The sequence below is a fragment of the Protobothrops mucrosquamatus genome, unplaced genomic scaffold (genome assembly GCF_001527695.2).
Source record: "Protobothrops mucrosquamatus isolate PMUCROS unplaced genomic scaffold, P.Mucros_1.0 scaffold454, whole genome shotgun sequence".
Lineage (NCBI taxonomy): Eukaryota > Metazoa > Chordata > Lepidosauria > Squamata > Viperidae > Protobothrops > Protobothrops mucrosquamatus.
In genome coordinates, this window is record NW_015386777.1 from 2,138 (window position 1) to 14,845 (window position 12,708).

General features: G+C 41.0%; 2 protein-coding genes across 2 annotated transcripts; both read left to right on the plus strand.

The window, feature by feature from the left end:
* The first annotated feature begins 445 nt into the window (after positions 1-445).
* Positions 446-3,247, plus strand: LOC107287906 (dual specificity protein phosphatase 13-like). Its single transcript, XM_015816463.1, has 3 exons — positions 446-871; positions 1,287-1,504; positions 2,789-3,247. The coding sequence occupies exons 1-3, from the start codon at positions 711-713 to the stop codon at positions 2,977-2,979; spliced, it is 570 nt and encodes a 189-aa protein (XP_015671949.1). The 5' UTR covers positions 446-710; the 3' UTR covers positions 2,980-3,247.
* Positions 3,248-5,844: 2,597 nt separating this feature from the next.
* Positions 5,845-10,083, plus strand: LOC107287907 (dual specificity protein phosphatase 13-like). Its single transcript, XM_015816464.1, has 3 exons — positions 5,845-6,010; positions 8,721-8,938; positions 9,872-10,083. Exons 1-3 carry the CDS (start codon positions 5,892-5,894, stop codon positions 10,081-10,083), a joined length of 549 nt encoding a protein of 182 aa, XP_015671950.1. The 5' UTR covers positions 5,845-5,891.
* Positions 10,084-12,708: the final 2,625 nt, after the last annotated feature.

A 12,708-nucleotide genomic window follows, 5' to 3' on the forward strand; every position in this document is an offset into this window, starting at 1 on the left:
CTGCGGCCCAGGGGGTTGGGGAATATAGCATTAGTGCATAAGATTCACAAAAACAGCATATAAAATGTGTAAAAATATATAAAACACCAGAAGAGTGAATTAGCTTAAAAATGCACAATACGAATGATGTATAAAATTATGCATGAGCAGTTATGGCTAAGCCTGAGGCCGGTTATCTAGGTCATTTAGCCATTGGACAGCACTGCCCTCGAGATGAAGTCGTTCATGCAGGGGTCCGGGGAACCTTCTGAGGGGGCATTCCCTCACCATGGGATGTAAAGTTGGCCGGACGTTCCCAGCCCCCAGCTGTATTTCCAATATTGGCACCTGCCGCGTCTGGCTCAGATCGGGTTGAGTGCTGTCCAGTTTTCCCTTGGAAGAAGATCAAAGCCGGAGGGGCATCGTAATGGATCTCTGGGGGTGGCTGAATGGGAAGAAAATGCAGGCCACGGACATGTTTTTTCCTGCCAGGAAGAAGGTGACTCTCCAATTATATTCTTCCAGCTGTTAGACTTTGTGCCTCCCCCATGGGGAGGCAATTTTCTTTCGGGGAGCCTGCTCTTCGACTGCAGACCTTCGGTTCAACTGGACACTTGTTTTTTTGACGTCCAGCTCCTGTCATTACTCTGCTTTCAAAATAACAAGTGACCTGCTCCGGAGCAGAGTGAACGATAGAGCCTGGGTGTCAGGTTGTCAACCGACTACTTTAAATGACCATGGCTGACGAGGGCGTTTCTCTGGGCCCTGAAGTTCTCAGACCCCCGACGGAAGACAGCCCCAGTGTTCAAGATTTGGAGCAGCTCCTGAATACTGGCAGGTCCTCCTGTCACCACACTGATGAAGTCTGGCCTAATCTTTTCTTAGGAGATCAGTAAGTATGTTTGTCGGAGAGCATGTCTGCCTCTCTAAACAGCCCTTTTCCTATATAATTAAGGCAACCAAATAAATTGCGTCCAAGGATTACTTGATGTGATTAACTACTGTAACAGCTATGCATAGTTATATCCCTGTCTGAAAAGCCAAGCCTAGGGGCTCGTACTGGAGTCTCATGTTTTATTAAATCGTATTTTGAGCAGGTAAGTTAGATTAGCAATTGCCAAAAGACACCAGCTTCTTCCATGATACATGATAAGTCTCCTGAGTCAAGCAATTGCACTTTGATTTTTGACCAAAATTTGTGTTTACACCCGGTGAGATATTTCCCATATGAAAGGTGAGTTGATTTAAATTTTAGGGGGAAGAAAGATCTAAATACTTTTTCCTGACAATATCTATCTTTTCTTCAGCGTAGCAGCGCATAGCAGATTCGACTTATGGAAAATGGGGATTAGCCACATTTTAAATGCAGCCCACGGCACTCTCTATTGCCAAGAGTCGCATGATTTTTATGGTGCAACGATTGAATACCGTGGTGTACCAGCTCACGATCTTCCCAGTTTTGATATAAGCCCGTATTTTTATTCTTCTGCGGAATTTATACACAAGGCTTTGACTACACCCGGAGGTATGGAAATCAGGATGGCTGGTATTAAGCTGTGACTGGGCATTCACTTGGACATTTGTTCAAGATTATATAAAAAAAATAAATCTGAATATCTGAAGTTAAGGAAGAAAGATCATCCCTTTTGAATTTTTATGAATCTTCCCTGCAAATGAGTATAAAGATTTATTGCAAGCTTAAGCTGTCTACAAGAATCTGGCCAAGTGACCATGAAGGGAATGCGCGAGAGTTAAGAAAGGAATTCAAGGTGGGCTGGACTGAGATCGCTTGTGGGCATGCAGGGACTCGTGACTGATAACACGCTTGACGCCTCCCTCAGGCTCAGCCTGGTCATCTACAGTTTCCTCCTTGATAATGCTTTCAAGTCAAGTGGCCATGTTGCCTGGCTTCATGGCTTTCTGATGGCCTTGCCATCCTGGACCTCCAAGATCCTAGTGAGCCTGTGAGAGCAGCCAGATCTTCTTCCCTCACTGGGGGGAACCCCACCATTCTCCATCCAGGCAAACTGCAGCATCTTGGATAGGCCCAGGCGACAGCAATTGCAACAGTCCAATGGGCAGGTGGTTGTGTGAATTAGGAAGTCCTCTGTGGCAGCCATTTTGTGATGGCATCCATTCACATGCCCTCAAGATTAACAAACTTCCTTTGGCCAAAAGCCTTTGCTTTCCTTTGTGCTTTTTTTTAAAAAAAACAACAACGCCATATATAAAGATTATTTTTATTTTTAATTTATTTATTAATTAAATTTATATGGAACATGACTGTGGGTGGTGTACAACGTTCCTATAGAAAGAGTCAAATAGATAAGACAGTCCTTAGTTAAAGCCATTGTATAATAATTATTAAAAAGAATTAGAAATTATAAAAGCAGAGGGGGAAGAGGAATAATAGAGGGATGTTAATAATAAGGGAGCCACTTCATGAGTTCACCTGTCTCCTTGGGCTCCCCAGGCTTAATAACCAGGTCTTGAGGGACTTTCAGAAGCTCAGGATGATGAGGACAACATTATTCCACAATATGGGCACCATGGAAGAAAAGGGCCCCCCATAGGACCACCATATGTAGCTCCTGTAACAAATCAATTCTAGTGAGATCTAGTGAGGTGGGAGAGAGGGGTCCCACAAATAACTGATCCTGTGCATGGTTGGGCTTTAAAGCTCAGTGCCAGCACCTTGGATTCAATTTAGAAGCTTTATGGCTGCCCTACCATAACTGTTTGCCCCACTGCATTTTGCATCAGCTGAAGTTCCTGGACCCCAACGCCAATCTATCGCTTTTATTTCCAGGCAAAATCTTTGTCCACTGCGCTTTTGGGATAAGCAGATCTTCCTCTTTGGTGCTGGCGTACCTCATGATCTATCATTATTTCTCGCTGGTGAAAGCAATACAGACAGTAAAAGAGCATCGGTGGATCTTCCCTAATCGAGGTTTCCTGAAACAATTAAGAAATCTGGACCTCCAGCTAAGAAAAAAATGAACAAAGAAAGAAATGGAATGTACGTTTTTAAAAGAAGGAACATATCTTGCAGACGTTCTGTCAGTTGGCACAATATGTACCAAAATTATTCTTTTAGCTGACTTGCAGATATTGCTTCTTGTTAGGTAAAGTTTGCAATGTCTGCAGAATGTTGTATTTATTGAATTATTTATTTATTGAATTATTGAGTCTGTCCATAAGGACATAAGGACAGTTCCCCCCCCCGTGCCGTCACTCTGCTTAACAACTAATTCCTACACCACTGTCAAAATACTAGTAAAGCTGTATTATTATGATACTCCTCATCTTTCCTATTATCTTCCTATGACTATAACTTTGCTGCTTGTATCTTACAATTTATACCGTTTTTGTGGGTTTTTTTGTTTTTTTTTGTACCCTAGTATGATTTATGTTGTTTGCTTAGCTAGTACTATCACTGTTGCATCTTATGATTTATGATGAAGTGTTATATTTCACGATTTATGATGAATGTATTTTTGTGTTGTATATGATCATCATTATCACTATTACTTGTATGTACACTGAGAGCTTATGCACCGGAAACAAATTCCTTGTGTATCCAGCCACACTTGGCCAATAAAGAATTCTATTCTATTCTATTCTATTCTATTTTGTATGTTAGTCCACAGGGAACTGATGTGGACTAATGAAAGACTTAATAAAAAGAGAAAAAAAGAGCCTTGGAGAGAGAGAGAGAGAGAGAGAGAGAGAGAGAGAGAGGGAAGGAAGGAAGGAAGGAAGGAAGGAAGGAAGGATCATTTATTTTTCCTGGTGCTGTCATGCTTCCTATTTCCAAGGAACTTCATTCAATATATTTGGAATTGCTGTTCAAACCAAGAGACAACAAGCAGTTTAATACTCCATGCACTGTTTCATGCAAAAGCAGTTATTTAGAATTCAAGTTTCCTTGACCCAAACATAATTTGACACATGTGGATAAGGCTGGGCATTTTAAATATATCCTGTCACGGCAAAACCAAATAGATTCGATTGTGAAAAGTATCCTAGCTTGAATTGGCACTTTCCACGCCTGGTGTCAGCCGTCGCTGAAGTCCTGGCACTGAAAGTGCTTTTTAATCTACATGTAGAAATGCTGACACCGAAATTCTTTTTCTTTCCCCAAAAATGGGGTGGTTTCACAAGCTGAGGGCTCTCTATCTAGCCCTTATGTTGCAATACAGATTGAAGAGACTGCTGACAGAGACAAATTCCTTGTGTGTCCAGTCACACTTGGCCAATAAAAAAATCTATTTTGGTTAAACCCAATAGTTAGTCCCCAGGCAGGGAACAAAGTAATCATAGATGGCTTATCAGGATAGTTTTTAATCAAATAACATAATACATTGTGGGAAAGGTCGAAAGCGATGCCATCATGTAGAAGGGGCGCAAAAGAAATCTTGAGTATGAATCTGGCAAGAGAGGAAAAAGATATCTTTTGATTGATTTTCTGGATGCTATATAGGTAGTGACTGTGAGGTTTAATAGCAGCAGTTCTTTGTTGTGACTCAAGAGCTTAGACCACGGGTGTCCAACCTCAGCAACTTTAAGAGCTGTGGACTTCAGCTCCCAGAATACCCCAGCCAGTCATGCTGGCTGTGGAATTTGCTGGCTGGGGAATTCTGGGAGCTGAAGTCCACAAGTCTTCAAGTTGCCAAGATTGGACACCGCTAGTTTACACTTTTAACGGTAGAGAAAAATATGGATTATTTCTTCCTCATGTTGCAGTTTGCTTCTTTTTCCACCCAGAAGGCTGGGGAGGAGGTTATTATTTAATTTTTCATCTTATTAAATCCTGCCTTCCTCAACTTTGGAAGGCTTTTGCTTCTGAGCTCTTACAGTTGCAGTCCAACTGGACTTATATTTATCTTTTACACTGTAACACATTCATTTATTTACATTTTTATTTCAAATATTTTTTTGCTGGTCCCAAGCAGACTACGAAAAAGAGCTTTAGTCACGTGGCCTTGGCTTAACTGACCCTTTCTGTGGCCACTCCTGCTGACCCATCTGCTTGTTATTACACTTGTGTTGGAATCAATGTTAATTTCCCAATTTTTCCCAAAATTCCCAGCTATATTCACTCCTATTCAAAGAAGCAACTACTCATCCTGAGGGTAGCCCCTCTTGAATAAATAAGAGTTATACCATCCTGGACAACAATAATAAAATTAAAAGGAAATAACTCTGTTGCATTGCTGATGGACCTCCAGGATGGAAGGAAGGAAGGAAGGAAGGAAGGAAGGAAGGAAGGAAGGAAGGAAGGAAGGAAGGAAGGAGGGAGGGAAAAGAGGAAAGATTTCAGCCACAGATTTGATTTAATTCCACCCCTGGCACTAGGTTTTTCTAGAAAATGATCCATAATATCAAAGAATATGCTGCTAGTCATTCTTTAATCTCTAACAGGTTTTTTTAATTAAAAAGGAAAAAAGATGGAATAAATAGTGAGAAAGCACAAAAATTACAAGTAGGAAATAAGGCTTTTTGGTTCCCTGCCAATAAATAAATAAACAAGTGTGAGTCAGAGTAATGGCACATAAAACGCCTTATGTGGAAAACAGCCCCAGGCCGCATCATCCATCCATTATTGCTTATTGCACTACACTTTCCTCTCCCCCCCCCCACACTTGGACAAATAATTCTGTCCTAGAAAAAATAAATCACAAGAGGAAAAATAATGCAGTCTTTCTGGTTTGTATGTTGAATTATTTGCTACTGCGTCTTCTGTGCCAGAGTGCAGGGAGATAAATCAAGACATTTTAAGGTGTGCACCTGCTTCCCACTGTCAGATGTCAAAAAGTAACTGGCACACACACAGCAAGGTCCTGCAGTGATAGGATATCCACAAACTGTGCAACGATCACTTGGTAGTCAACTTACTTGCTACTTTGCAAATGGACACCGCCAGATCCGGCATAGCCTCCGTGAAGGAACTGGAGTGCCGTATAGACAGCTGTAGGCTGGAATTAAATGCGCTGGATGAAGTGTGGCCCAATATTTATATAGGTAACATGTAAGTATTATCTGGAAGGAAAGCATTGATTAAATGGGCTGAACGGTATTTACAGAGAAAACTTTTTGCAATGCAAACATATTCAGTGCCTGAAGAAAACCTGTTGCTGAAGGATAAGTGCATATTCCTTAAAAGACCATTGTTTAGCTCAGCGGTTCTCAATCTATGGGTCACGACCCCATTTGGGGTCGATTGACCATTTCACAGGGGTCGCCAAGCAAGGCTGTCCGCCATTTTTTTTGTCCGCCATTTTTTCCCCTTTTCCGGCGGGTGCCTTACCTCCCTTGGGCTGGGCCAGCTGGTGGTCGGCCTGCTCCGTCTCTGCCGCTTGCCAGCTACGCCTCGGCCGGCGCAGGGGGTGGAACCACGCATGCGCGGCACTCCCAGGCAGGGAAAGTCCTCGACTTACGACCGGTTTAGTCCTCGACTTACGACTGGTTGGGGGTCGCGGCATTAAAAAGGTTGAGAACCACTGGTTTAGCTCTCTTTCAGAAGGCTGGGAAGTTGGAATTAGCTTTCAATAAAAAGCAGAAAAATAATAATAATAATCTCTCTATTTAGACTACTAGTATTAATATACAGCCAGGGAAAGGAAATCAGCACAGACAATAATTTCCCATCAGTTGCAATTGTCTCTAAAATACATCACGGGAGTCAACTGAACATGTTCGTTCCATTGCGTGTTCTGTATGTTAAACTTGTCTGAGGTCTGTTCTCAAATTGCATTTCTGCTTTGACGTTGTCTTGTTGCAATTCTCCCTTCTGTTCCTCAAGATTATTCCTACAGCCCATTGCTGGACTCAATAACTGAGCCCACCTGGAAGTGTGGAAGAAGGCAACCTGAAGTGTGGGAAGGTTAAATTGTAAAAAAAATTATTAAGAATGAAAAAGAAAAATATGTATCTTGTTTGCTTGTGAAGCTCAAAAAGGAAATAGATCCCCATGAAGGGGTCCTTGAATGCAGGAAACAGAAGCTGTAGTCTTTTTTTTAAATAATATTTTATTAATTTTCTAATTTTACAATTAAACATTTAAAAAGCAATGTGGTGATTGGGTAATCAATAATTCAATAACATACATAAATCTTTAGCACAAATCTCAAGTTACAACATCAGACATTTCCTCTCTTTTTCCCTTAATGTCCACTATCTCAAATTGAGCTGATATATCTTATTGTTATCAACTAAGTAAAACCATCTTTGCTACATTTATCAATAATTTTTAGCTTATACATATCTTAATTTTGCATTCAATCCTTATATACAATCAATGTCCTGTTATTGCTTCCCCCCCCCCCGGCTTTAATTTCCCCTCAATATTCAACTTAACATTCGATATTATAATTTCCAAGCTTTAGGTGACCAGAGTTTCCCTCATCTCAACTTCTACATTTTTCCCTTTTTATAACAAAATCTAATATTCTAAATACACATCTTCTCTATTTACATATAATCTTATTCTATTTGCTAAAAGTTATCTATTTTTCACCATGTTAAACCAGAGGTCTATTAATCTTATTACACATCTTATCTATTCAACTATAATGTTACTTTATTTTCTAAAAATGATCTATTTTCCAAAATGAATGGAAACATAGAGCTGGGAAAGAGGTTGTGGAAGATGCTTACAGGAGAGTGAGTGAAAAGAAACACAGAGCACCAAAATTACATTAATGGGAGGTATGAGAAAGAATGCTTGGGGGGGGATGGGGGGGAACATGCATGGAAGAGAATGATCTCTAAAACAAAATTAGAGTGAAGGAAATATATAATGTATACAGAAAAAAACAAAGTCAAAAAGAGGAAGAAAGAGTTAAAATTAAAGGGAAATTGATATAATGCCCCAATACAAAAGGAACAGTAACAACCGTGAATGCAAAACACGGGATGGGGAAGTATTCCTTGGAAGTTTTTAGGTGGAATTCTGACTGAGAAGGCACCTGAGGTAACTATGATTAAAGTTGGCAAGTATGTTTCAGCTTTATTCTGGGCAGGGAAGGAGCAAATCTGATTTTGGCTTTTTACTAGGTCATTAAGAAATAGTTTGGTATGACATAACTTTTGGAGGGGATGTAAAGACAGCATGAGATAAAGTGAATTATGGAATGCTTTATGCAAATACAGTTTTGAAGGTTGATTACTCAATAGGCAAACGAGGGATACAAGATTGAAGTAAAGTTGCACAAACTCTTTGTGAACGGTCCAGCAGTGATTAAGAGTGATTTGTAATGCTCCCCTTTGCGAATTGTATATTGTGTGATGCAACAAGGAACGTTTAACCTACCAAACACCAAAAAAATTATGTTTGGCAGAGAAAATTGAATGAACCATTGCAATTTTTATACAGTATGAACTGCAAAAATAAACATAGAGCAAAGGAGTGAATTTATGAATCCTGTACAGTAATTAATACATTTACTGAAGATGGAGAAATTTAAAGGCATGCAAAATGCAATGCAAAGATTGTCAATACTATCTGGTCCGTTGGAAGGAACAAATGTTTGTCGAAAGAAGGAAAAATGGATCTGTATAAAAGTCAGATTTTGGCCCATGTTGACGTGTGAAGTGAATATTGGATATGCCAGGAAAAATATAGAAAGTATAAATATAAAAGCAACTTGAATAAAGGGGGAAATGGGAGATGATTTGGCATTTGCAGCATATTCCTCTCTCACGTTGTCCCCCCAATTTGCCTACCTGTGTCTGTGCAGGGTCACAGCACACAACAAGGAGGAGCTGTGTCAACGTGGGATCACCCACATACTGAACACAGCGCACAATGCCTGGGGGAGCAAAGGAAATCAGGCCTTCTATGGGCCAGAATTCTCTTACTATGGCATAGCAGCAGAAGACTCCGTAGATTTTGACCTGAGTGCCTATTTCCATCCGGCCTCAGAATACATCCACCAAGCATTAAGAGCCCCAAAAGGTGAGTCCCCATCTTTACAGCCATGTTTCTCAAGCTTGGCAGCTTGAAGACGTGTGGACTTCAACTTCCAGAAGTCCCCAGCCAGCTTAGCAAGGTTGAGAAACAGTGCTTTACAGAAACACCCAAGACTGAAATCATTATTTCATGTAGAAATCTTAAGCCACATCCAGAATTTGAAGCAATAATACTTGCACCACGTTATCTCTGTAACTCCAGAAACCTATTGTCCACATAAAGCTCCTTCTCAGCACTAAAATTTTTGATTAGCGGACTGAGATTCTGTACCAGGAAAGAACCAACCAACCAACCAAAAATGGATTCAGAGATGGTGTTATTAGCCATGTCAGATGGAAATGTTGGTATCTAATGAAGCCTAACACAACAGAATAACAAAACAACAGAAGGGACTTTGGAGGTCTTCCACTCCAAACCCCTGTTCAAGGAGGAGACCCTATACCATTTCAGACAAATGGTTGTCTAATCTCTTCTTAAAAACCTCCAGTGATGGAGCAGCCACAACTTCTGAAGGCAACTTTTGTTCCACTGGTTAATTGTCCTCCCTGTCAGGAAATTTCTCCTTAGTTCTAGGCTGCTTCTCTCCTTGATTCTTGTCTTGCCTTCAGGTGCTTTAGAGAATAGCTTGACTCCCTCTTCTTTGGGACAGCCCCTCAGATATTGGAAGACTGCTATCATGCCATCCCTCATCCTTCTCTTCATTAAACTAGACATAATCCTGCAACTATTCTTCGTATATTTTAACCTCCAGTCCCTTAATCATCTTTGTTGCTCTTTGCATTCTTTCAACATCTCTTTTATATCATGGAATAATATATCTCATATATTTTATAACAAGGAAAAGCTATCTTAAAGTGAAACCAATATAAGTTTTTTTTAATACTGTCCTCTTATCTCTTTCTTCTCCTTTCTTTGCAGGAAAGATCTTGGTTCATTGCATTCTAGGCAAAAGCAGATCCCCAGCGCTGGTTCTGGCTTATCTGATGATTTGCCAGAACTTGTCTCTGGCTGATGGTCTTGAGGCGCTTCTGCAGCATCGGGCAATTTCCCCAAACCGAGGATTTCTAAAACAGCTTCAAGATCTAGACCTGGAACTGCGGTACAAGAGAACTCGGTGTCAACTTTTATGATGTGAAGAAAAGAAAGAAACAAGGACTTTTGATAAGAGATTTTTTTTTTTTTGAAAGATCCTTACAATCTTATCACCATTTCATTTTTTTTCCATGAGCAGAATTTACAAAGCTTCTATTTCAACAGGTTGAAGAGCCCAAGAACACTCCAGACCTCCACCAAACATTTTTCTCTGACCCACCTTTCTATCCCCACGGCAGCTCCACAGGTATCTCCTGTGGAGAGGATCCAGTCGGGACAGGAGGAAGACCAAAACCTTCTCCATTTATGGAGATTCTCATTCCTCCAGGATGAGAATCTCCATAAATGGATGCTTTTTTTCATGAGGCAACTGGACTTTCTTGTTTTTCTTTGAAGACATTTTGCTTCTCATCCCAGAAGCTTCTTCAGCTTCAACCTTCTCAATTGTTTCTCTCTACAAGTAAGATTTAAAAAAAAATCTAGAGTTTCTGTCACAAAGAAGAGGGGGTCAACTTCTTCTCCAAAGCACCTGAGGACAGGACAGGAAGTGATAGGTGGAAGTTCATCAGAGGGAGATCCAGCCTGGAAGTAAGGAGAAACTTCCTGACAGGGAGAACAATCAATCAGTGGAACAGCTTGCCTCCTGGAGTTGTGAGTGCTCCGTCGCTGGACAAGATTGGACAATCATTTCTCTGGAATAAGATCTCCAGGCCCTCTTCCTGGTCCTCTGATTCTATAATTCTGTATTACTTACTAATGTATGTATCTCTTGAAATGTAGATTTCTAGATCCCTTTGTAATCTAGGATACATGAAATTGGGAATTAAGTATTTCTGGATTTTCTTTTTAGGAAAACTGTTTTTAAAGCTAGCAAGACGTAGAAGAAAAGCAAACATTTGATCCCACTCATGGCGTCTTCAGACGTAGCACTTCACTGATGCTCTTCAACAGTTTTTTAAGGCCTCACAGAGAGAGCAAGAAAAAGAGGGTGAAAATAATGTGTTTGGTCTTATATCACTACTTAAGTCTTCTTTCTTTGGAGCACATGCAGCAATATATTCTTATCTGGAAAGGTTTGTTTTCCACTTTTCCTTCCTGGAGAGTTCCTTGTTGTCATTCAGAAGACGTGCACACACACACACACACACACACACACACACACACATGTTTGGAAAGCTAATAGGTTAAAAGCCAGCCATTCCCACTTGACAAGAGTTAAGTAAACATGTTGTGCTGGTAGCAACATCTTGAGGGTCCCCACTCCATCTCTTGAGTGCAGCTTGGCTGATCAAGTGAGCCGCAGCGCTGGCCTTTTGATCGCATTTGCCGGTTGGAGAAGGTGTGACCAGATTCCTGATTTTTAGCCAGAATTAAACACGCTTGTGCCTGCTCCGGCCTGTCAACTTCAGGCATCTCCTTTTGGAGGGAAGGGATTCAGCTGAGCAGGAATGATGTCAACAACAGCCGCTCCGCTTCTTTCCCCTTTCCTCCCTCCCTTGAAGGCACAACGGTGCTTTGCCATCTCCGTGATCCGGAGTCCTCTGGATTCATACCCCAAAGGTGCTTTTTCCCCAAGGGCCACTGGACTTCCTTTGTTCTTTTCCCTGAAGATATTTCGCTTCTCATCCAAGAAGCTTCTTCAATTCTGAACAGTTGAGAACTGGAGAAGCTCCTTGGATGAGAAGTGAAACGTCTTCAAGGAATTAAAAAACAAAGAAAGTCCAGCTGCCTTTTGGGGAAAAAAGCACCTTTGGGATAGCCATGACCTGGATGAATGAGACTCTCCATGGACCTGTGGATTCATAATATTTTCACCTGTGGAGAAAAGAGGTGATGGGAGCATTAAGTGTGCTCCCCCTAAAGGAGGAGGAGGAGGAGGAGGAGGAGGAGGAAGAAGGGAGGAAGAGAAGGAGAAGGAGAAGGAGGAGGAGGTTTGTGCAAAATAGAATACAAAAAATAATATAACCCTACACACCCAATACGAATATTGCTTTGCCATTAAAGAAAAAAAACCCATACTCTGTTTCTGAAGCAACCTGGTTTAATGTGGGCTCAAACAGAACCCGTTGTCACAGCCCAGCCACCCAGTTCCTTTTTTCCTACTAAGCACCAACTGAAATACTGAGTGTTCTTTGCTGGCTGCTCCTTCTCCACAGATGACCTTTTCTTTTTTTGGCAGCAATGCACAAATTCCCCATGTCAGGCTGCATTAAAGTCACAAAATCATGAAAAACAGAAAATCCTAAAGTAGGCCAAGGGCAAAGAATGGGGGGGGGGACAAAAATCTCTGATAACCCAAGATAGCCTAGGACACAATTGCTGACAGAATTTGTTGGGAATTTACTAAAGAAGTAACTTCTAACTAGACCTGTTAAGTTCTAGTTCCCGTTAAGCCCTCACATGCAGAAAGGTCGACCCCGTCTTCTCTGTGGCAGCCCCTCAAATATTAGAAAATTCATGTCAACCCTAGTCCTTTTCTTCACTAGACTAGACATTCTCAGTTCCCACAACCGTTCATTGTACTCTTTGGCTTCTAGTCACCTAATAATCTTTGTTGCTCTTCTTTGCACTCTTTCTAGAGTCTCAACATTTTTTTTTGCATCATGGTAAGCAAAACTGGATGCAGCATTCCAAGTGTGGTCTTACCAGTGCAGTATATAGTG